Below are 26536 nucleotides of genomic sequence, written 5' to 3' on the forward strand. Positions count from 1 at the left end.
AGTTAGCTTTAAAAAAAACTAGAGAGGAGCTTATTTACTGTTAATTATATATGTTTGAATGAATTTGCCATAAAGACAAGTGCTTAGGAAAACCAAACTATCGGTATCAGCATCGGCCGATATCATTCCGAATAATCGTCTATCGGTATCGGGTGAGAAAATTAATATCGGTGCATCTCTAATTTGATTTTTATTATGTATGTATTTATTTATTATCATTTGTATTATTATTATTATTATTATTATTATTATTAGCTATTTTATCCCTAATTCTCCAATTAAATGATTTTAAAGGCTTTTTATTAAAATTATGTTTGAATATATATATATATATATATATATATATATATATATATATATATATATATATATATATATATATATATAATTTTTGTATTTTTAAAATCTTTTATTTTTATTATGTATTATTATTATTATTATTATTATTATCTTACTTAATTTTTTTTCATCCCTAATTCTCCAATTAAATAATACCAAAATATAATAGTAAATTATTAAATATATTGCCCAGACTTATTTGCAAGCTAAACACTGAATTTGGTCAGTTATTTAAGTAGACATTTACATTTACATAAATATGCACTAGTCTAGAATGCAGCTTTAGTTCACTTTTCTATGGATAATATTTCTTGTGTGCTCAAGTAAAAGGATCTCCACAGACACTTATTTAAGATACACAGAGTCTGTCTTTAGAAAATGTATACTGTTTATTTGGGATATGTGGGTGAACTAATCCATTAAGCTTGACCAACACTTGCCGGAACGCTGTAGATCACGTTGTCATGCCTCACTTTAGTGTCTGCAGGCCATCTTAGATGTTCTTCTGATGTTTTTGTATCTTCTTCTCAAACACCAGGGGTGGAGAGGTCACTGACCTCGTAAAAGAGAAGATCTTCACGGCCAGTCAGTGGCTGGAAGTTTGCATTACGTTGTCTCAAAATATGAAGGTGGTTTAGTTAATAACTCAGAGACTTCAGTCTCCATTTCTCCTCCATTTAATCTCATTCCGGTCTAGGAGAAACAATAGAGACAAAAAAGAAGATCATTTGTGATTTTTCTTAACCATGGGACCGTCTCCACTTAATGTGTTTCTGTGTGTTTTATCTGAGTATTAGAGAGAGACAGAGCTGAAAAAGACAACACTAGGAACAAAAGAGAAGGAAGCCAAAACTTTGCTTTAATCTGTATGTTTATAGTTCTTCTTCAGCAGCGTGTTTGAGGAAAGTCCCCCGGCTTTGTTCTCAGCGCTGTGTTTCTTATTCTTGTTCCGTAGAGACTGATTAGAGGGCAGGAGATTCTGTTACCTGATGTCCTCAATATGTCTTCTAACTGCTGCTTCAATGTTTTTTTAGGGAAGCACGTTGAGGAAGAGGAAGATGTATGAAGAGTTCCTTAGTAAGGTGTCTATACTTGGTAAGTACAGTAATGAGAACTTTGTAATGAGAATGATTTTTATCTGTCATATCAATCTTGCATAAATTGTTTGATTAAATTCGAACCCCTTGTTTATTAAACGTGAGAAAACCAGGATTTTGTAAATCGTCCATGAAACCAATCTTACATTGCATTAAATGCAGAGTAAATTAGTGTAATGTTGGTTGTTTGCAAAAGTTTTCAGTAACAACTTTACAATAAGGTCTCATTTGTAAATTGACGTGTCCATGTGAACAACTCAATGCAATTTTTTATGGGTTTATGATCTAAGAACTTCAAGTACGCATGAAAATACATTTTCAAATTATAACCACAGAGAGTTTTATAGTCAAGTGACAGAGGAGAGCATTTTTAATTTCCGCACGTTAAAAAATTAATACGGAGAAAAATTCGGATCGCTGCGTTTTTCGCATTGGTATCAAGCATTTTGAGAGGTGTTTCGACAATCCGGAGCCACCGAATGACGATTACGAAAAAACGCATACGAAACTTCGGACTCAGTGTGCAAGGATCTTAACACTATTTTAAGGTGACATGGTTACACATTACTATATGTACATACTATATTATTAACAATAAATTATGCATAATTACAAGTAACTAACCCTAAATGTAACTCTATAGTAAGTACATGTAGTTAATTAATATTACTCAGTACTTATTTGAGTAATTTACAATGTAACTACGTCACCTTAAAATAAAGTATAACCCCACAGAGAATTAATCTCTGGTTCATTAGAAAAAACAGTGTGTGCTTTAAATTGAATAACTCTGATCTGAAGAACCTGTAAATGAGCTCAAGTGCTTTTTCTTGATCTCCAAATATCCAAATAGCAACTCCAAAATGTGGAGTCCAAAAATGGTTCTTTAGAAGCTGAAGGTTCTATGCAGAATTTGAAGAACCTTCTATTTCTGAAGAGCCCTTATTTCTAAGAGTGTAGCTTTGATTGACAGACACCACTGCCAGATTCTACCCGGACTTGCATTCCAGCGGTTTTGTTTGGTGAGAGAGAGACAAAGAGGAGCGAGAAAGAGGAACATTAAGATGGTCAGTTCTGCAGTGACCCCTCGTCCTTCAGCACCCTGAGGTCACTCGTCGCTCTAAATGGGGTTATTAAATGGCTGAACAAACACACTCCTCCTCTCGGTTTCCTCTATTTTTCTTTCTCTCTGTGTTCTCCGTTTCACAGCCCTGTCACGGCCTGTCTTCAAACACCCAGCTCTCTCGCTCTTCAAACCTCTTTTCTTCGCTCGTCTTCTCGCCTTTGAGGGGGGCATGTTTTTGTTTGCGCAAGATTCTTTTGAGATTGCGGTGAAATCCGTACTGTTTTGTGAAGTCTTGGCACGTTTTACCATGGTTTGTTAGGTCCTGACACTTGTGAGGTCTTGCGCAAAAAACTGCTTCAAAAAATAAGAGTCATATTTTAACATTCTCTCGTTGCGCCACGTTACGTGATCAGAATATCATAGCAACTTTGTGATGTACTTTTGACTTTGACTAGTAAGTAGTCACCTTCAGTGTGCTAACAGCCATTCATAATATGCAATAATTAGCAAATATTTATTTTTATTGTCATAATGGTGTTTTTAAATTAAACAATTATATATATATATATATATATGTTTTAGTAAAAATGTGTGTATGCAATTTTGCTGTTTATTGTCATATTAATGCATATAAATAAACATTTAAAAATATATATATTTTATATAAATATATTTAATATTAAATTAGATAAGAAAATAGAAAATATGCTGTCTTGTCCTAATAAAAAAAAATTTGCAATAATAAGCAAATATTTATTTTTAATGTCATAATGGTGCTTTTAAATGAAATATATTCACACGCACACACACACATATATATTATAAAATGAAAACCTTTGTCTTCATTAAAACAAACAGATAATAGTGTGGAAAACATACCTTGATTATTCATTTGAAAAGGATTTTTTATGTGTGATTCCTCTGATTAAAAAAAAATATATATATATATATGTATATATATATATATATATATATATATATATATATATATATTCAATATCACTAAAAGCCTACATTTTCTAGTGCTTTATCGGAAAGACTTAGTTATGATTTTTTCTATGCTATGTTACAATATCCTAAAAGAGTGAGGTGCTAATATAGACACACACAGACACACTGTTTTTTCCTTAGTTGAAGCATGCGGTGTTGATTTTTCCCTCACTGACGGCTCATGTTACGACTGAAGCAGGTGGACGTCTGCCCGGGCGTGAGGATGTCTTAGCCAGCCTGATAAAGTGACCATTAGTCTGGGGCATGCAGACAGGCTGGCCCCAACACACAAACACACACCTAAGCCACACACACATCGTCTCCTTTTAACTATTTAAATATTAACACTACTATTATGACGGTCTAATCTGAGAATGATCGTCTGCTACTGTCCAGCGTTGGGATGATGGGAAATGCATTCTGATGGGATAATGGGAAATGAAGAATGACAGAGTGAGGAAACAGCAAAGGGCAGAGGCGTTGGTTATTATTTGCAGCTGGAGGATGGATCAGCGCTGCTGAAGTCCGGAGGGTTTTAGTGTGGTCGTGTTCGTGTGTGGTACGACCGTGTGATGGATGCTGGAAGGTGGGAAGTGTTTCTGGAATGTGGTGGGTATTGAATGATGGGTTCGGCGGTTTCTTTTCTCACGGCCACGGCTTCAATAGTCCACGAGCAACAGAAGCTCTTCTAGGTCAAGATCCAGTCTTCGCATTCTGCAGGAAGTTCGTGATAAGCCTTGGTGTCTTTCTGATTAGTCAGTTTATTTATAAAAGCATTAGTCTGAGCCTCTGATTGACACATCCACGGGTCACTCACAGACCACCGGATTCTCATCGCACACACAAAATAGCACGGCTTTCTCAAAATTGTCTCTAAAAATATCAGTCTAGGCTGCTTGTTACTTTTGGATGGATCAAAATTGAACTATAACTTCTGTGCCTTTCGTTTCAAAGCATTGGCGCTTTGTTGCACCATGACGTTATCGCAGTATCATTTATTCTGATTTATAACATCTAGGGGTGTAACGATTCAATTGCAGATACTGCCTTTGTATATGTATATCAATCTTTAAACGGATTGAAATGTTAATTGTTTGTTTTGGTTAAGAATCGGTTTAATGAATCGTGATTGGGTAAAGTATCATTCAATATTTTAAAATATATAAACATTAAATTACTTACGTGTGTAGTAATGTAGGTGTACCGTGGCATCATTCATGCCCTCGAATGCACACAAACCATTGATAAAGCTGCCAACTTATTGCATGTACACTACTTCTGAAATAAAACTCTTTTATTGCATGAAAAACTCACCGTTGTTTTCTATTAGATAAAATACTGCCATTTTATGGGTATTATTGTTTATTTGGGTGAAATGAAAACATTTAAGGAGACTTTATTTGAACATGAGACCTTGAGGAAACTGAATCAGGTAATATTTTGATATTTGGATTTGTTTAGTGACTGGAAATAATGGGGAATTTTAAAATTATTTTTTCCAGACAAAGAAAACTCATGGAAATAAATAAAAACTAAAAAAATAAATATTTTATTGGCACATTGCACTCTTTATGTTCCAAGTAGCCTGTGTGTATTTAATGAGTTTACTTTCAAGTTCGCTTGGTGCAATGAACAATCTTAAAGTCCCCCTGTGGTGAAAATCAAGGTTTTAATGTTGTTTATATGTCTATGTGGTGTTTTTAATATGCTTTAAGACAAACCATGTGTAAAAGTCAGCACCATTGCTGAGTATTTTCTCCTTAAAACTGCAGTGAACCAAAGTCTCAAAAACACGGTTTGAAATCGCTGGTGTCACAAACTACCTTGTAACCAATCAGGTCAACGGGTGGATCTCTGAGCTGGTGTGAGTGAGTGGAGGCGGGGCTAATTAGCATATTCATAGAACTCCGTATACTAAATGAGGCAAGGGTGTAGTTATTTTAAGGCATGAATTTTTTTTTTCAAGGATAGAAATGTTACAAATAAAATGTTTGACTACAGGGGGACTTTAAGTAGTTTGTCTTTTTCTTGGTTGTTTTTTTTTTGTTTTGTTTTTTTAAACCCAAGACACATCAGTAGATGCATTTACATCATCCTATGAATAAACTTTAAAAAAAAAAATACAGTTGAATCATTAATCCAAAACAAATCTCATTCTGAATCAGATCGAATTGAAATGTTTTGAATTAGCAAAAATCTTTCCTGAATCAAATTGAAATCCTATAAATCGTAATTTGAATCAATTCACTGTCCACCCAAAGATTCACACCCCTAATAACATTAAAGTCCAAGGGTTGAACTTGAAGTGAAGTTGGTCAGGTCCACTTAGATCCAGATTAACATCAAACTTGTTGTGTCTTGCAGAATCCCTTGATAAGTGGGAGAGGTTGACTGTGGCCGATGCCCTGGAGCCTGTGCAGTCTGAAGATGGAGAGAAGATCGTAGTGCAGGGAGAACCGGGAGATGATTTCTTCATTATAACAGAGGTGTGTGTGCAAATGACCATCTGCATGTTTGTTCACAACAGCTAGTGAAGAACAATCCTACTTTTGAGGTTGCCAAAATAACAGTCGTTTTAGCACCAGTTCCTCCAGGTTGACCAGAGGAGAACGGCTCTCCTTGGTTCCTCCCGAGGTTGCTTCAGGCGTTTTGGCCTGACACTTTCAAAAGGTTTCTTATGCACTAAACTAAATCAATATTTTAACTTTTACTGCAATGCAATCCAGTGTGGGCGTCTGTTGACCGAAGAGAGTTTTAGACCATCCTGTTGGATTCCCAGTACTTTTGTAAATCTAATTTGTGATATTCTCGCTTGATTTCATACTGATCTGACTTTTTCCACACTCTCAAAACCGATCAAACTGCACTTTCTCTTGTGTGTAAGCACCCTAAAGTTGTTTTCAGACGATCCTCAATGTGGCTTGATGAAGAATGGACATGTATTGAATGAGGATCAGTTTATATTGGTTGTGTGTGTGCACACACATCTAGTCCTGCTAGATTTCTCTATCCTTTCTTGCGTTAGCTGATACTCTTGCTTTGTGCTGTCAACACCACCAAACACATTTACAGTTCTGAAACCCCTGGTGGTGCTGATTCAGCATTCTTCTCCTCCTCTGCCAGATCTTTGAACAATATTTTGATTAACTCCACATTTATGAAGATGTTGTGAAGTCTGGAGGGGGTTCTTTTACCGTCTGTGTCTGTTCTCAAATTTTCAGCGCCTCTCTTTTCTTCATTTTCATTTTCTCCTCCATGAAGGTTGCAGTACTAATATAATCAGGCTGTTGAGTGAAGTAGTGCTCTATTGATGCTGTGCTCTCCACGCATCCACCTGATTATTGCCTTATTATTGCTTATGATTGGGGTTAGGAATTTAAACCAACCCTTAACACTATTAAACTTTGGTGCGCAACTTATTCTGTACCGTTGGTGCTATTGACATGAATGATTCCTCAAATCATAAAGCATGTTGAGGATACACAGTATATGGCTTTACTGTATTGATTTATGCCTGGAAGACAAAAATCCCATTTTAATTGATTTTTGGCTGGCCTGCTCATAATTTTGATGAAATATTCCTGATGTTGAGGAGCCAAATCACACAGGTGAAGCTTTGCATTACTGTCTGTTAGATTTATTGTAGATTTGAGATTGGTGATGCTCAGGTAATGTAACAAGTATGTGCGTTTGGAAAAGACTCTTGTAAGAATTGTTCCTTTGGGAAATGTTATAAATCAGAGATTGATGAGCCATGTAAAGTACACACATGTGTTGCTGAAAGGTTAGTTCTTCATTTCTGAACAATGGAAGGAGATGTGCGCCAGTATTGAGTCTGTGTGAATGCGACTGACTGAGTGTAGGAAACCTGCTGCTGTGTCCGTGTGTGTGTGTGTGTGTGGCTTCAGACAGACCGAAGCACTCACAAATGTAGTTTCCAAAAGAAAGGTCAAAGCTGGATTTTCAGCATCATTACTCCTGTCTTATGTGTTGATCCTAGTGCAAATCATTCTAATATGCTGACTTGATGCTCACTGAACATTTCTTATTAGTATCAATGTTGAAAACAGTTGTGCTGCTTAATATTTTTGGGGAAATTGTGAAGCATTTTATCATAGAAAGTTCAAAAGACCCGATTTTTTTAATGGAAATCTTTTGTAATATTATGAATGTCTTTACTCTCACTTTTGATCAATTTATTGTGTCCTTTTGAGTTCTATTTTAGTTTTTTATTCTCCTCTATTCTATTCACTCTTCACAATTCCATTTTTATTCCATTCCTTTCTTTTCAGTTCTATTGTTTTCTTCTTTTCTATTTTGTATTCTATTCTATTCTAATCTATTTTGTGTTCTGTTTTGTTCTAACCAATTGTATGTTCTATTCTGTTTACTCTGTTCTGTTCCATTCTATTCTGTTCTAAATTTATAGTATGTTTTCTATTCTGTTTACTCAGAACAGAGAACAGAATGGAACAGAACACAGTAAACCGAATAGAACACATATAATAGATTAGAACAGAACAGAAAATTTGCTCTGTGCTTTTTTGTTTTATTTTGCTCATCCTTACCCCAGTTTGCATTTCCATCAACTTCTGTTCATCTGGGTTAGAGTATAGCAGGGCAGAGAGACAGATACAAATAAATGAAGAGGACTTTAGCATGAGACATGGGTCTGTCTCGCTGCTTGTTTGTCTCTCTCTCTCTCTCTTCCTCCCGTCTCTGCCTGATTCCCAGCACGGGGTGGCCAGCGGTTCAGTGATGGAATGTAGGCTGCAGACTTTCACACAGGGTCAGGCCCAGACTCCAGACCTGAGCGAGGGAACCAGAGGGACGGCTTTACGGACACAGGCTTGGGAAGGAAGGAAGAGCTGTGTGTGTGTCATTGTCCATGTTCCATACTTCTTGCTTTTAGCTTCTTCTTTGTCTTGACAGATACTGTTAGGGTTAGGGTTCTTCAATTTACACAAAAAAACATTTAGTCTCTCATGTTAACATACTCTGCCCCTGTGGATGGGATAGTGTTATTTTAGTGTCATTTAGACACTATTGTAGTTTTTTTTTTTTATGTGTACAAATGTTGTTTTAATTTTTATTTCAGTTTTAGGTTTCAAAACCATCTTGCCAAAGGACTGCAGTTGAAAATTAGCCAGCTGGCTAACACTGGCGTATTTACAGAAATGTTGATAATGTGTGTTGAAAGAAAGAAAGAAAGAAAGAAGTTATTTTAGGGACAACAAGTGATGAAATTAAAATGAAAATAAGAAATGTAGGCTTGGCAGATAGTTCAAATGAAATAAGTTTGTATTTGATATTTTATTTCAGTTAATGTTTATTTTAAATAGGTTTTTTATGGTTTTGGTTTTATTTAACTATAATAACCCTGGTTTGAGACACATTTGTTGTTTGTTAGATTGAGTCACAGATCAACTATGATTTGATGCGTCACACATTAACTGATTTCGCATGTATAACGTTCCATCATCTTAATTTGGGCCGTGCTAAATGTGATGATTCGTGGTGTGGTTTATTACCCGTACAGCTGCTGTCAGGCTGTCTTAATCGTGTGAGAGCAGACGACCAATTAGACAACTCTGCTAAATTGTTTGCATTTGGGTGTTTGTGTTTTATATTATCTCTGCCTCAATTTGTTTGTGTTAAATAGGTTTTCCCACAGATGTTGATACAATGTGTTGCCCATTGTGAGACTTTTAATTTGATAGTAATGCAAAACCAACAGCTCCAGGGCATCCCCATGATGTCATACCTCCGGAGAGCACGTCCCAAGCCAAGATCCTGCAAATACCAAAACGCTGATCCACTAGGGTCACACCGAAACATTCAAAGCTTAAAACTTGGCCAAAGAGCTTTTTTAAAGAAAAAGTGAAATCTGTCATTATATACCACATAATTATAGGCACATTCAAATCAGTATGAGATGAAAACCATCCCTGACATATTAAAAATGCAATGTTCTGACTTGTTTCTACATTTTCTCATAGGGTTAGCTCTTTTGCACATTGAAGTCATTCATAAGTATATCGATGAAGAGCTTTTACAGCATTTAACAGAGCGCTACAGACTTTCCATAATTAATGAAACCTATATATATATATATATATATATCAAGCCCGTGACTGTTCTAGTAATTTTTCTGTATACATAATATGACATGCCCTTATATCACCATTTTGTGATTAGAATTTTTTTTAAAAATTCGCTTTTGTTCATCTTTGCTAATTAAAAGTATTCATTTCTTTATGAAAAATCTTACTGACCCCAAAATTTTGAATGGTACAGTATATGAAATTTTTATTTATCATTGACACTTTTTGACTTCATCTGCTATTTTAGATGCAGCTTGTCACAGTATATTTTGGCATTACCTTTTTCACAAACTATCCTAATCAATAATTTGTAACTTACTTAAGATTAAAAAGTGTTAGTGTGGTATGTGTGATAGAGCGTGAGAAAATAAAAGGTTAACGATAGTTATGCCTACTTTATCCCATGAAATGGTATAAAAATATGCATATCTAACTATGCACACATCAATGCAGGAGAAGTGGAGGAGAAAATGCGTCAGTATTTATGCATCAAGGCAAATTAGATGGTTTGGTATTCCTAAAAGAGACTGAGAGGTGGAGAGCCGCCCGCCCAGACGCCAGCTCCAGACTTTACTGAACGTGAGTAAACAGCAAGTCAACAACACTGGTATCTCAGTTAACCCAAACTCTTAGATTTTCAATTGGGCTTGATGCCTTCAGGTGAAAATGGTAGCCTGTATGCATGAGTTACCTTAGCTATATGCTTGACTGAACAGGAATGTTTGTATTCTAGATGTTGAATGAGATATTGGCAGCTTGTCTGATTATTCATATTGGCAGCCAACAACGCAGTCCCACAGCTGTGGAGCTCTGTAACATAATGCCTTTCCATCAGCAGATGTTCGAACAGTACTTTGAAGAGGCATGCATCCTGAGATTGAAGGAGACATTCAGTACTGTAGAAGGCAGTAGGGTGTTTGGAGATCTTTGAGGTAGTCTTATAGGCAATATCACTTTATCACTTTGTAAGTTAGAAGTAAAATGGCATATAGTCTAGTCTAGTCTGTTGCAGATTTTTGCTGTCTGAATACTTATATTTTCTTAAGAATATGTGACTAGTGCTAAACCATGCAAAGTTACTGTAAGCATATGGGTGGTTTCCAGGGGTGGTTTTAGTACTTTATGTGGTTGCTAAGGTGTTGCTATGCAATTTCTAAATTGTTCTAAGTGGTTTTAGCACCTTGTTATGTGATTGCTAGAATGTTATGGGTAGTTGCTAGGTGTTGCTATGCAATTCCCATGTGTTTCAAGTTGTTTTTGCACCTTAAAGGAGAACTTGGTAACTTTTTTAACTTAATTAAACTGTCTAGAATTCATTTGGATGGTTAAACAACCTGTTCTGGTGATATTGGTGACTTTCCCCGCTCCCCCCAGCGTTCCCAGGCGGAAAACCAACCTTGCAACTTGGGGACTACCGTCCCGGCAAGATAGAAATTGGAAGTCTCGTGAGAAGCGAGAACGAGAACGAGCGCGAAACACGAATTGCTTTACGGCAATTCGACATAAACACACACGCATGTATGATGTATTAACAGATTACCCACCTCGGTAGACATAGCTCCACACGATACAGTTGGCTTGCTCCGATCATAACAAACGCACATGAGCAGCGGTAGAGAGGGGGAGGAGGCTGCCGCAAGTGAGTTTTTTACGACCGTGTTGTGAAATATACGCCCCCCCCACAGCTGTAGGGGGAGCTCGTGGGGAAAACATGCGACAACAAAAGGAAAAATCAGCGAAAAAGTGACTAGAGTTCGCTAGAGTTGCCGAGTTCTCCTTTAAGTAGTTGCTACTTGCTAGAATTTTATGTGTGGTTTCTAGGGTGTTGCTATGCAATTCCTAAAGTGCTCTGAGTGGTTTTAGCACATTATGTGGTTGCTAAGGTGTTGCTATGCAATTTCTGAAGTGTTCTATGTGGTTGCTAGATTGCTACGGGTTGTTGTTAGGTGCTGCTATGCAATTTCAGGTGTTTCAAGTGGATTTTGCACCTTAACTAGTTGCTAGAATGTTATGTGTGGTTTCTATGGTGTTGCTATGCAATTCCTAAAGTGGTCTGAATGGTTTACACTGTTATGTGGTTGCTAGAACATTATGGGTGGTTGCTATGTTGTTGCTATGCCGTTCAATGTTGTAAGTGGTTTTAGCACTGTTAAGGGGTTTCTAGAGTGTTGTTATGCAGGTTCTAAAGTGTTTTAAGTGTTTTTAACCCTGTGTTATGTGATTGCTGGAGGGTAATGGGTGGTTGCTAGGTTGTTGCTATGCAGTTGCTGTAGTGTGTTTGATATATGATTTTAGCACCTTGCTATGTATTTGCTAGAGACTTGTGGGTGGTTGCTAGGGTGTTGCTATGCAATTTTAAGTTGTTCTAATTAATTTTAGCACCTTGTTATGCAGTTGGAAATGGTGTTGATGTGCAATATCTAAGTTGTTTATAGTGGTTTTAGCACCCTGATGTGTTTGCTAGAGTGTTATGGGTGGTTTGCTAGGGTGTTGCTATGCAGTATCTAAGTAGTTTTAGCAACTTCTACAGTATGTTGTTGCTAAAGTGTTTTGGGTGGTTGTTCGGCTGTTGTAATGCAATGTATACGTTCTAAGTTTAAAAAGTCAAAGATAACACATATTAACACCTAAATAAATCTTTAGTTGCAGCAAACATTACAAAAGAAGCTTTTAGTCTTGTTGATGCATAATTGTTTTTCGTCAGTGTAGCAGTGGAAGTTAACGCAGTGTTTACAATGATACTAGTATTAACTCCAGTACACAACTTTGATGGACACTATCCTTGACCCTTGATTTTCATACTTGACCTGTGATTTTCAAGTCTTCTACCAGGATGTTAAGGTCAATGGGGTCAACTGTGTGTTGAAAGCTCCAAAGAGATCCAGTAGTGCTACATGTGAGATACAGCCATGGGCGGTGGACAGTGATATGGTATTGACTACTTCGACAAGTGCTGTGGATTAGAACTGGTTCAAATCATATGTCAGAGTCCACTGGCAGTTTGAGTGAAGACAACAACTCCTTTGAGAGCAAACAGGTCAGGTCTGGCATCCCTCAAGGGTTGGGCCTCTTCTCACTGTATGTGGTCTCTCTTAGTAACAGCTTGTTGATTTATTTTTTATTAGATGTTTATGGAATAGCTTTAATAGCTAGTGCTGCTATCTAAGATATGGTTGTAACTGGACTGTTACATCAGCAGTATTGGTAGAACTACTTTCTCTCACCTATGCAATGTCATTTAATCATAAAGTTTCTCAGTTATGTTTAAAAAGTAGTCCATATTTTTTGCTTTTGATACAAATTGATGCCGTTCTAGTGCAAAGCCCTTAGTGACCCAGCAAAAGAGCCTGTAGATGACCTTCTAACCTGCTTCCAACCCCCACATTTGCTCAAAAGATTCTAGTTTACTTACAGTCTGGAGAGTAATGAAAGAGGGTATTGTAGTTAAAATTGTGTTTATTGTTATAAAGTTTTTTACACTAATTAAATTGTAATATTTCTTATATTTAAATAGGCCTATCTTAATATTTACATTTAAGCATTTGGCAGACGCTTTTATCCAAAGCGACTTACATTGCATTTCAAGGTACATATTTAGAGTGCATATTTGTATATACACAATATTTATATATACATCTATAATAATATTTCATAAAATAATTGTATCATTATTGCTAAATAATTTAACTATTATTTTAAAATTATTTTAGCCCAATTGTTTAATTTCCCTTTTATATTACAGATTTGTTTGTTTCATTTTTTTAATTTAACATTTACATCACTTTATTCTAATTATTGTTTTTCATGCTTTCTTTTGCATTTTTACATACTTTTTGTAATGTATAACACCTATTAGTCTTTTCAAGTCACTGTAAAGTGACTATGAATAGAGAGAAGCCCTGTCCTGTCAGCCTTCCTCGTTTTACTGTTGTATTGTGGGTAGTGTTTGTCCTTGATGTGACAAATGTGACAGACCGTTTGCCTGTCTCCTTGTTTATCTTTCTAAATGAGTTTTTGCATTGCAGTGTGGGGCGCCGCATGCAGTGTAACTCTATGATTGTTGAAAAATCTCAACACTGACAGGCCCAGGTGTGCTTGCATGTGTCAAGTCTATGACGTACTTGTGTGTGTTGCGAGCATGCAGAGTTGTCTAAACCCTGTACACCTGCAGGCATATAAAGCACTAATCCTTTTGACACGTCTCAAACTCGGCGACACCATGAGCTAGGCTTTTCTCCCTCCCTCTGCTCCTCTTTTTGTACTTTTCCTCCTCATTAAACCTGTGTCTCTCCTTCTCTTCCCAGGGTACAGCATCTGTTCTGCAGCGCAGGTCTGATAATGAGGAATATGTCGAAGTGGGCCGCCTGGGTCCATCTGACTACTTCGGTGAGTGTTGGAAGGATCGCAGAGCCTGCAGCGTTGTGCCAGAGACTTGTAAATAACAGAACAGAAGTGCCTGAGCCAGACAGGAAGAGTAGCTTTCCTAACAGGTGGCAGTTCGTCATGTGCAGAGCTTGCAGAATGTAGATCTGTGTGCTTGTTTACTGTCAGTGCGGTTTACACTGCTGCACCACAGGCACACTGATCTTTAGATTGTCTCTCTACGTGGTGAATATAGTCATATTTACATTATATAAAGAGCTACTTCTCTTTGTTTTATAACCGTTTAAGTTAAACGGGTTGTGTTTATGTTATTAGCACGCAGCAAAGGCACTGAATTTTTAACAGATGACTGCTTAAATATGAGACATTTCTGCACAGCTAATGTCACCAAAAAAAAAAAAGGTAAAAATAGTGATTGTTTTAAACAGGTTTTCTGAACAATCCCACATCTGCCATTGGTTGGTCAGTGAGATAGTCCCGCCCCTAACTTTTGCCATTGGATGAGTCAATATTGCAGTGTTGGGCTGCTCAAACCTACAAAAGGCTTCATTATTTATTGGTCTTTGCATTGTAAAGTGGATTAGGATACAGTATTTTAAGATTTAAAAAAAAAAATAAAGTATGCTTAAATGTCTTAAAAGTATTTAATGTTGTTGATTATATAACTATTATTATTATTTATTGATTGATAAATTATTTATTTATTGAATTTATTTTGTAGAATATAAAATGTAAAACAACTGAAATCAAGTCTTTTTCAAACGTTTACTAGAATAATGTATTATTGTATCACAATTTTAGATTTTTTATTTAAAGGGGTCATAATCTACACATATATCTACTGTACTTATAGTTCAATGTTCTTACACAAACAGTCATTATTTAGCTTTTTATGACCATTTCCTCTCTCTCTCTATCTGATCCTTAGAATTAAACTGACTGTTTTTGTCACTGTACCTTTAAGACTTCTATACTGTAAATAAACTTTTGTTGTGATCGGTGTCTAACCTCAGTGTGGCGGCATAGTTCACACATTTGTTTATTAGGAAGGGTCAGGTTGCTAAGTACTGAATAGGTGTTGATGATTATGTAAATGTAAGCGGTACCAAAACAGACCCCTGTGGGACACCAGACCTGATGTCGAAATACATATCTGAATTATTTTGACAACCTAGTATCAATTAATTGCCTGGTTGCCCTGTGATGTTTTGAGTTTTGAGTGTCAGAGTATATAAATCAATTTCCATAATATGTCAGTTTTAAATCAAGTCATTAAGCTAACGTGTGTGTGTTTGTTTTATTTGTGCAGGTGAGATAGCCCTGCTGCTGAACAGACCCCGTGCAGCCACAGTCGTGGCCAGGGGTCCGCTCAAGTGTGTGAAGCTGGACCGGCCACGTTTTGAGCGTGTCCTCGGGCCCTGCTCTGAGATCCTCAAGAGGAACATTCAGAGATATAACAGCTTCATTTCTCTCACTGTCTAACCCGACCGTCTGACACACGTCTAGAGGTTACAGACCTCCGTCAGCTTACTCGGGTGCCTGGTTGCATAAATTAGTGTGTGTGGTACTTCATCGGTTTTGCTTAAATCGTTAGCTTAACTATTGTTGAGTTGCTCTGATGTGGCAACTAATAAAAAACAACTTCTTTTATGCAGCCAAGCATTCAGTTTTTACTTCTTTTTTTTTGTTGTTGCAAGAAGCACAAGTGCTCCACCTTTTCTGCTTTTTTCCTTTTTTCCTTTGTTATTTTCTTTTTCTTACGTGCACTTTGAATTGACCTATGCTGTCACAAAGCTTTATTTCACCAGATTAGGAGAGGGAACGAGGTGCCCAATCAGACTGATGTGAAACATCTTGATGTGGCATGTGTAACTGTCCTACAATATGTGATGCATGCAGACCAGAGATGCATTTTGTACACTTGCCATTCAGCACTGAAGAGGAAGGTAACATTACAGATGGCACAAGTATATGAATATGTTTACATAGAGGAAAGAGTGTTTTTTAAGCTTTTAGCTGTGTGTTTAGCGTGCCGTGTTTAACCCCGCATGGGTCATTTTGCATTCTTGTTTCGAGAGCTCTGACCCTCTGACGAAATCTGTTTATTTGCGTTTTTTGCTGTTCTATAGTGATTTTATTTTCTTGGCTTTTCCAACCACCCTTCGTTCTGCTGCTGGAATTAATGGGAAGGGGTTTGTTACATTTTAAGACACAAGTTTTAATATAGAACAAGCTATAAAAGGGGTTTTCATGGGAGTCTTGCTCAAGTCTTAATGTGTTGAATCTGTATGCTGTTTCTTTTCTTTTCTTTTTTCCTTCAAAATGCTATTGTATTACACACAAATGCACATTCACACACATGCTCTTACATCCTGAGGCCATGACATTTTTGGGTGAATCTCACAAGACCTGTCAAGAACATGTCCAGGTCGTATTTCACCCCCCTAAATAAACTTATACACATGCAGATATATTTATATATCATATAGGCTTCATATATATGATGCTTATTTTAGGCTGATTTATAATAAAAAAATGCATAAAATATATTTTTACTGCAAAACAGTAAATTAAAAATATGAACTTGAGAATAATTAAAATTCATATCAATACATTTATGGGAAAGAAATTGGAATTAGACTTGTTTGTTGTATAGTATTGAGAACATGGGGAGAAATGTATGCAATTGTCATGAAAATAATCTAAACAACAAAATTGTCAAAAAATGTGTCTTAAAAATAGGTTTAAAAATGATGAAAAATTATAATTAAATGTTGGAGTGAAGTGTGACATGTTTGTGTGCGATTCACCAGTTTACTATGATTTACTAATGGATATGTTCTGAAAACGATCAGAAATGCTCAAGTTGGTTCCTAATATCTGCCTACAACAGCATTTTGGCCATCGTGTGTGTTCAAAATATTTCCCCGTATAATTCAACCGATGCTCCAAAATGCTTTAGGTTTAGAGACAGCCATTGTTCGTTTGTAGTGACTTAAGGAAAAGGTGGGGTTTTTTGCAGTATACCGTAGTTTATGAATGAGTTGGAGTTTATTTGAATGAATTTGGAAGGAGCGATTGTTGGTTGCATGCTTTGTTTCTCGGTTTTTACAGAATAAAACACACACAAAACTTTTACACACATTCTGTGACTCTAATCTTCAGGCCAATAAAGAAAAGCTTCTGAACACCATTAAATGTCTCGTCGCTTTTTAATGCATCTGTTTGTCTCTTGGAATCCTCCTTTGATGTTTTGTAGATCACCTTATCATTCTTCCTGTCGGTTTGACTCTCGTTCACCCCGGATCTCTTTTACTCCCACTGCCAGTCAGATGTCAGCTTGTGTTGTCAGAGGAAGGGGAGGCCAGCGAGATTAAACTAGAGCTTTTGGCTTTGACACATTCCATCTGATCTTAACTACACTAAATCAACTGGGGAATGTACTCAAGCCTGCCACTCAACCTCTTTAAATACACACACAAAAACACTTGATTACAGAAGCTTTATTCTGAATCGACAACCTTTATTTTAGGACCTCTATTTTTCTTTATATCATTACTAATTCTCTATGTTTACAAGTGTTTTCTCTCTTTCTCTGTTTTTTTTTTTTTTTTTTTTTTTTTTTTTTTTTACATGTTTCAGAGGTATTCATTTTCTAGTTTTTTATTTTCTGTTTTTATTAAGGAGATTTTTATTTTCCTGACCAATTGTTTTGCATCTTTTAAGGGCTTTTATTATTTTGCTTTTATTATTTTTTATATATTATGATTTTACAAATGAAACTTTTTGAAAGGTATTACTTTTCATTATACTTTCCAACAATCTGTTTTTAATAATTATGCTTTTTAATTACACTATTGCATATTTTAAGTGTTAATGTTGGTTTTACTAACTTTCTTTTCTTTTCTTCATTTTCTATGAAGCTTTTTAAATGTAACTTTACTAATACGCCTTTGTTAATTCTTTGCATGGTTTAAACTTTTTAATTTATTTTGCCTGCAATGTTCCTTTAATTTTTTTTTTTTTTTTTGCATCGCTATCTAATATTCTCCTATTTTCTTGTGTTTTTTACAGTCAGTTTATTTGGATCAGATTTGCAACCGGAGTCTCAGTAGATTTCATTACCACCGGCCCGCCTTTACCGCTCCACCCAGTCATGAATCATTTAACAGATTTGCCCCCTACCATTACTGTGAGAACACTTTGATAATCAAGCTAAAATGTATCAGTTTATGTGCTAACTTGTCGTCTTTGTGGCTCTAGCTAATCCTTGTCTAACCGTAGTATCGCAGCATGAACATCCACGTTACAGTTTAATCCTGACCCGCTCAGGTCATGGGCTGTGACGTGTGCTGCCGGCTCTAATGAGAAGACAAGAATGAAAGGATCAGAGTCGAAGGAAAGGAGGTGCAGAGGTCAATCAGGAGAGCACCAGATCAGGTCAGGAGATCAAAATCTGTCTGAATAATGGAATTCCACAAAGATTCAAAGGAGTTAATGGGACAGGAAATAAAGCCACGATCTGATTACAGTTCAAACAGTGTTCCGCCTTTTGGAATTTTTTTAAATTCAGACGGAACTTTAAGCTTCAAATTCATGTTCACCATAATTACAGATTAAGATTCTAGACTATTAATATGATCATGGGAAGTATGTTGTCCAAAATTCAACAAAATACTAAATTATTTTTGTGAGATAAAGTGAACTGAACTACTTTTTTTTTTTTTTTTCACATACTATATACTATTAATCAGAGAAGAAATACAACCAAATTCCCATAGGGCATTAGACCCTTTGAGGATTCACTTGTATTTCCTGTCTGGTGATGTAATGCCCATTCAAAATTCACCATGTAAAGAAGAAAAACAACCCAACCGCAGTTCAGTCCCAGAGGAACACCGCAAGCAATTGTCCTAATGAGTCATTCACATTTGACCCTTTGAAAACATATTTCCTTTGGCATACTACTCATGCTAATTTTGCAGTGTGCATTGTGCACACAGTATGCATGGCCTACTAAATTTGTGCAGTATATAACCAGGACACAATGAACTACTAAATCCCACTTTTTCATTAGTTCGAGTTTAGTTGGAAATGTTATCATTTCTAATTACTTAGTATGCTACATTGCTGTCACATGACCTGATAATAAGGTTGCATGTTTAATTCAGCAAGTGGCATTCAGTTAGCATAAATAAAAATGGCTATTTTGAATCCAAGTTGTGTTAATGTAAAATACCATAGATTTGACAATTGGTATTCTTTGCACAACATGCATACTGCAAAGTCAGAGTAAGAGCGGTCAAAATGTGAGACGCAGGTCAGCGGAATGAAAAAAAATGCAAGGTCTAGAAAAAACAAGGTCTTTTTTTTTTAAAAGTTGAACTACTTTTAACTTGAGCGCAGCACACGTTTAGAACGTGGTGTTTTGCACGAGACGCTGCAAAAGACGCAAACGCAACAGTCAAACACATCCTTCTAGCGCTTTTACATTGAAAAACAATGGAAGAGTAGCGTAGTGGAATGGAAAAACGAGTTATGTTTGAATGGTCCTTAATTGTTGTATGCTATTACACATCTTCTGAAAGAGTACAGAATCTCCGGATCAAAAAACAGGCGAAGAAACAGAAACAAGCGATAAGCTGCGTCCAAATTCAGAGGCTTCATCTTTCGAAGGCTGATTGCATCAAAGGCAGTCCCAATTCGAAGGCTCCTTCAAATGCGGCCTTGAAATGCATCCTTCGTTGCGCGGGCAATGAAGGAGACAACAGATGGAGCTCGATGGTGTTTTTAGCCCCCAATGGCTCCTTCCAGGCAGCTAACCCTAACCTCAACCTTAAACCTACCCATCCCCTCGCTGCCTGGATGGCGCCGTTGGGGGCTAAAAACACCAAACACCACAGATGGATCCTTCATGTCCTACCTTACTCCAGAATTCATTGCGCAGTGGTGATGACTGAATTAGACTTTTTTTTTTTTTTTTTGCCGGATTACACTTTTAAATGTAAGTATTGGGTTTCAACTAAAGCTGGGTTCACAGTCACACTGTAGAATTTTGACCACGTTTGGGCCATCTAAGATACATTTTGTGAATCTTTGATTGTTAGTTTGATATCTGACAGCCAATTAATGACCATTGTGATCCAAATTTGCCTCCAACGAAATTCTGGCAGTGTCAGAATATTTGAGCCACAGTCCTGTAAGTGTTACATCTCCGACGTCAACCGTCAAATCAAAAACCAATAGGAGCGCCGGACCTGATGACGCAATTAGTGAGAAAACAACAAACCACCACTTGCACGTCGTCTTTTTATTTTCTTCTATCCCACGTGTAAATGCAGCTCACAGTCACCGAACGTGTCACGGATTGATGATGGAAAACTCCGGACGAGTCTTCTTACGTGCGTCCATTTTTCATTTTTCATGTGTTTTAAATGTTTTAACATTAATAACAACTGAGATCCCACAGTGTGACATGGCTTACAGCATTCATCATTCTCGTACAGTCTGACAAGCAACAGCCGTAAAGGACTATTATAAATCGCACAGTGTGCACCCGCCTTTACTCGAATAATCTTATGTATCTTATGACACAATTGTAAAAATAAAAACAAATATATAAAGCGGTTGACATATCTTACCAATATGCAATTTTATTTAGTATCTACTCTTTATATTATGTAAATAAATGCACCAAGGTGAACATATAGACAGGTTTTGAACCCTGATTTGTTTCAGTTGAATATAAAAAGTGCAGTACAAACGCAGCGACAATAACAGTCCATCGTAGGCTTGACCGTTCAATTTAATAACACTCAGTCCAACCTTAGTGGCCTTCGAAGGATGCAGCCTCTGAATTGGGATGCAGCTATAGAAGCATTGCTTATGCACATGCAAGCTAACACGATCGCCAAACATTAAACTGCATATAAATCAAAACTGCCTAACATTACCGAATGAAATGTCGACCCAGGATGAGCTATAGGACTATGAAGCTTTTGGGGTTTTGATGGCCTCGATTTACTCTATCTATGTTTTCATCAAACATGAATCCGATCTGCAATTTTCTCAGCTTTCTGTTCAAAATGTTGCTTTTTTTAATGAAACTTACCCACATTCAAGTGTTGATAAGAACGCATGAAGCTACAATAGAATGTAGAGGCTCTGTTCATTCTTTTGATATATTGTATGTTGAGATATTCATATGACAGTTTTGTGAAAATTATCAAAAATGCTGACGCTGGCTGGCAACTTAAAAAAAAAAACACTGGCGGGAAAAGGGTTGATTTTTATTTATTTATTTATTTATTTGATTGTTGATGTATGCAGTACAGTTTTTACAGTTTACTGCGCAGTATATGCACTAAGCATTGCGCTACTGCTGCATTCCAAACGTAGTCGGCGTTAAGTAGACATGCACTTCAATAGAGCTACTGACACACACACACAAACACTTTAATCTGCTGGAAGGATGGAAGAGTCTCAAGGGTGTCATTAACCAATAACAGGCACTCAGACAGTATTGTGCGGTAACACAAGGATGAGAAATGAACAGTCCATTATTACTTCAGCTAAATGACTCCTGAATTCACTGATCGATGGCTCGCTGTCCTCAATCACATCCGACCCATACTTGAGGTCACAAGATAATTCTGACCCCATGGGGCTTGTGTGATTTGTGGTATGCAGGACGGACTTTCCGTCAGCCGCTGCGTGTGACAGGGCTCATTGAAGCCACTTAGACCAAAACATAAACACACACATTTTATTCCAATTTATTTGTACTCTTGGGAAAAAGAAATACACTTACAGCATACTTTTAAGAAGTAAAATAATATACTTTAAGTGTGAACTAAAAGTAATGTTTTCAGACACTTAACTGCATGTTATTTGCAATTAAACTAAAATGTATTATAGTTTAAATTCATATTAAATTTAACTGGCTGAAATTTAGAGTTTTGTTTTTTACCCACTTGTGCACATCTTTATGTTATTTCATAATTGTCTTTGAAATTTGGTTTACTGCCGAATATACTGACAAGCGTTTATGGTAAACTAAAATATACTTTAATGTCATTAATATTGAAATTGCATGTCATGCATTTAAAAATACACATGTATAGTGATAAAGTTGTAATTTAGTACTTTTAAAATAGATTAACTTTAAATGTAGTATTGAATAACACACTTGAGTTAAAATCATAATTAAGTACATTACATGTGCTTTAGTGGGATAGTCAACGCATCAAAATAAGTGTACTTCGTTTAAGCATGTCAGAAGATAATTCAAATGTAATGAATTAACATGCATTTTAAAGTAGAACTTTTAATTTGACATTATTACAGTGCACTTAAGTGTGTTAAGAAACAAAGTTGACTCTGTAAGTACACTTAAGTGGCCTTTTATTTCATTAATATTATCAGCAAGTACAGTTTTTACATTCACTGCAATTAAGCACACTTCTTTTTCACAAGAGTATAAAATTTGTTTTATAGTGTGATATTCTAAAGAAGTGCTCAGTTTGAAGTTAAAAAAAGGTAACGCTATGTAAAATGCACTGCTAAAAAAAATCTAGATGCTACTTTTAGTTTTGACCTTTGCAGTTGGTGAATGCAATGTAAAGAGATTGTCAGGTTATCTAAACAATGTTCTTTCTTTGAGATGTTTAGCAGAATGTCTGATCTGATCTCTGTACAATAATGGTGAATGGGACTCTCTCTCTCTCTGTCTCTTTCACTCCTCACTGACTCATGAATTCCTCAGCCACTTCTGGGCCTGTCGCTTTATTGCTTTCATATAACTGTAAAGAGCCAAACTCCTCTAATTTTCTTTTAAAAGCTGGCGGCCAGCCTGTGGCTTCCAGAGGAGCTGCTATGCATCGTGGGAGGGGGGGTTTTAACAGCATTTCATGAATGCCTCGATGTGTGTGAACAGTTATTGTGGATCACTTACATCGGGTGTGGCAGACTCTAATATTCTTGTACCACACACACACACATACTCAATTACTACAGCTAAATCAAAAAGAGCCTGAGCTCCCCATTCAGACTGTGAACTCAACAAGAGCCAAGGATGTTTATAAGGGCCTTATAAAGACTTACAGCCATGAAACACCTGTTTGTGATTGTTAGTGTCTGTTTTGGAGTGTTCTGTTTTTATTACCATGTTTATAGTGAGATGAGTGGTTAGTTTTTTCTACAAATTAAGGAATGTGGCTAGTAAATGGGGGGGAAAGTGAGTGCAAGAACATGCAAGTGCCACTGAGGGGGTTACACATTCACTGCAGCACAATTCAAAGTTCACTGCCATATATGCTAGTCTGTGTGTGTATCCCATAGAATATTTTTATTTTGTGCATATGTCTTCTTGAAAATTTTATTTTATTGAAACTATGAGCCACAAAATGAAATGATAAATTAAGTAAAATAATAATGACAATGTCATTATGCATTGATGCTCTTTTTCATATAGACAGAATTAAAGCCGCATCAGAGCCACCTTCAGTACTAGGAACCAAATAGTGATTTTATTTTATTTGCATTGCATTCTATTACCGTGTTTTTTTAAAATAATATATATATATTTGTAATTTTTTTATTGCATTGCAATGATTCGTTTTTTGCATTGCATTTTTTTCATCGCATTGCATTGCATTCTTATTTTATTGCATTGCATTGATTTAATTCCACTGCATTGCACATTTTTGTTTTGTTTTTATATTGATGTTCTGGCATTATTATTTATGCAACAGTCATGCTAATAAAGTTCTATGATGTTGACAATTTGACAACCGAAAGTAAACTGATGAATTGAAATGAAACACTTTCTCCCTCGGGTTTCCCTACAGATTTCTTTTCTGAGTAATCCTTTGTTTTCTCCAACTCCTCACCCCTGGGCATAGTGCTGTCAGGACTGCAGGTTGAGCTCAGATGAAACGCAGAAATCCCACAGGTTTCACCATCGCCTGCTACTTCTCCTCTTCCTCCCTCGCCTCCATCCGTTGTCCTCCCAGACAAATGACCAGAGAGACGAGGTGAAAGCCGAATTTGACATGCCAATTTCCACAATCAAGGGCTTAAGGCTCTAATAGAAATCTGAAGACAGCTTGTAGCACTCCTTCAAGAAGTCATTCAGCTCAATGTAATGGCAGGGAAAAGATTGACCTTCCTTTTCATACTCTGTTGTTTCATAGCTAAATGCATCTCAAACATGTTCGTCCAATCAGAGACATGAAGCTCCGAAATCGTATATTTTGTGGATTGATTTAAAATGGAGGACCCTGACAATGTTTGGCCTCCGGCGGGGCCAAGGTCAGACCACCACGACGCGGTAAGACCCCTGTCTTCCTCTTTTTCCTTTCCCACATTCCACGCTGCTCTCACACGTTAAGAAGTCCAGCATATGATAGGCAGCAGAGCAGCGGCAATTACCCAAGCACACCTCCTCCCCTGAATTCCCCACTTCATCCGCTGTTTTAAAGAGGGAAAATAAAGAGCCACTGTTTTACAACAAATCTGTTCGAGTGCTGCGTGTTCAGACTGGTCCCCGGTTTGTGTGGATGTGAGTTCAGTGACGTTCTGCAGACATTTTTAATACAAAGCAACTTGGTTCTCCTTACCGAGCCTCATCCTATAGGCACAAAGATGAGATCCCAATAAAACTCAAGGTCCTGGGCCACCTCAATGTTTGAATACAGCTATAACTGGAAGTTAAGATCCCAGGAGCTTATAACCATTAGATCCCATCTCCCTGAGTGCATGTGTGTGTGTGATTCGGTTGAGTTGTTTGATGTGATGCTGTGTTTCTTGTGTTCAGGTCCACTGCACTTCTGGATGAAGCTGTGCTCTTCAAAAAAAAAAAAAAAAAAAGAAGAGAAGATTTCCAAGGAACTATATGGGACATGCAGGCTTAGGCATATTGTAAAGCTCAGTGGATATATATCCTTTATGACAATGTTTTCTTTGTGTTTTTGATTTATTAGGTTTTTTTTTTGCTGAGGTAAGTGTCACTATTTTATGTTATTTATTTCAAATGACACCTTGACCTGGGCCTGGAAGACAACAAACCAAAAACATACTATATATGTACATAGTATATTGTATATATATATATATATAGTGCATTTATATATATATATATATATATATATATATATATATATATATATACTATAGATACACGCTCTGCATTTCATTTCATTTAACCATCTGGTGCTCTTCGCGTGTCGGTCAAAAATGACCAAAATAATATTTTTTATTTCAAAGAAATTTAGTGTACTATATTTTATTTCGATAATGTTTTTTATTTAATATTTTGTATTTTTAGGGGATTTAATGGTACTAAATTATATTTACGCTGTAATAATCCATTTATTCCCTTTTTGAGCATAGACCTGAAAATTAAATTTCTTATTTAAACTGTCGTAAATCTAGAGCACACACTTAACTTTGTTTTCTTTTCAAAGACGACACTTGGCAGATTATTGCTGAAGTGAAAAAAGTTTTAAAAAGTGAATTTAAAATAAGTTACAGAATTTTACGTTTATTGTTATGAAAAATTAGCAAAAATACTATTTTCAATTTTTATATGAAATATATATTTTCAAAAACATGTTTTTGAACCTGAAATGAGATTTCAGTAAGATTTTGTTTGGCCGCAGTACCAAAAGTTTTCACTAGATGAAATTCGTCTCCCATTCATTTCCAATGCGGTTATTTTTTTACCTCGAGGAGCACAAGTGTGACTATTTTTTTTTCAGGACCATTTAACCTGTTCGAATCGTGTCCATGATTTTTGTGTGTGTGTGTTCACATCACATATAGCAAGTGCTAAAACCTTTACTAAGTTTCGTACCATTCTGATGAAGAAAAAAATTCTAAACAAATGTAAACATTTTCGGTCAAAAATGACCAAAGAGCACCAGAGTTTCATTGCATTGCGTTTCATTTCATTGCATTAAATGGCCCCTTGTAGAGGAGCTATTTTATCTAAGCAATCAGACCTTGGCCTAGCAGACAATAAAACATGCAAGAAAAAAAAAAGATTTACACTGGAGTGACCCGAGGTGGGTGGGCTCTTTTGACTTCGGCCAGTTAGCAACCACCCAGAAAACCCTGGCACTGAGGTGGTGAGTTTAGCACAGACAGGCACCATTAACATTTTATTCAGAAAATGCAGTCTAGATAGTAATTATTTGTTGCTTATTTTTAAACTGAGGGACCAGCATCCAAAAAAAATCATATTCTAGTAACCACACTGGTTTTTATTTATTTTTTAAAGCAGGGATATTATTGTATCTGCTAAACATAATTTTTATTTATTTTTGAAGCACAATTACAGGACCGAATGAATGCAAGAAGAAGAGAAAAAGTCACTTAGAAACCATGTTGTATAAAAGATGTGAGTGGAGCAAAGTTTGCAGACTCAACTCTAGGGTGTTGTAATAGGTTGTTAGGATTTTGCTATGTGGTTGTCAAGGTGAGATATGACTAGTTTTTATTTCTCCTCAATTCGCCACACAAACAAACCCTTAACCCGAAGTATGAGCAGTAAACAA

General features: G+C 36.4%; 2 protein-coding genes across 2 annotated transcripts in view; both read left to right on the forward strand.

The window, feature by feature from the left end:
- prkar1b (protein kinase, cAMP-dependent, regulatory, type I, beta) overlaps nt 1–16776 on the forward strand; it is a 60124-nt gene extending 43348 nt beyond the window's left edge. The window contains exons 9-12 of the mRNA XM_079871033.1: nt 1374–1434; nt 5857–5978; nt 13901–13982; nt 15289–16776. Of these exons, the coding sequence (XP_079727159.1) occupies nt 1374–1434; nt 5857–5978; nt 13901–13982; nt 15289–15461 (438 nt within the window). The 3' untranslated portion in view covers nt 15462–16776. The remainder of the gene's footprint in view (nt 1–1373; nt 1435–5856; nt 5979–13900; nt 13983–15288) is intronic.
- Nucleotides 1–26536, forward strand: part of ccdc137 (coiled-coil domain containing 137) — a 224026-nt gene that overhangs the window by 161700 nt on the left and 35790 nt on the right. The window lies entirely within an intron of this gene.

Source organism: Squalius cephalus, assembly GCF_949319135.1.
Source record: "Squalius cephalus genome assembly, chromosome: 1".
Classification (NCBI taxonomy): Eukaryota; Metazoa; Chordata; class Actinopteri; order Cypriniformes; family Leuciscidae; genus Squalius; species Squalius cephalus.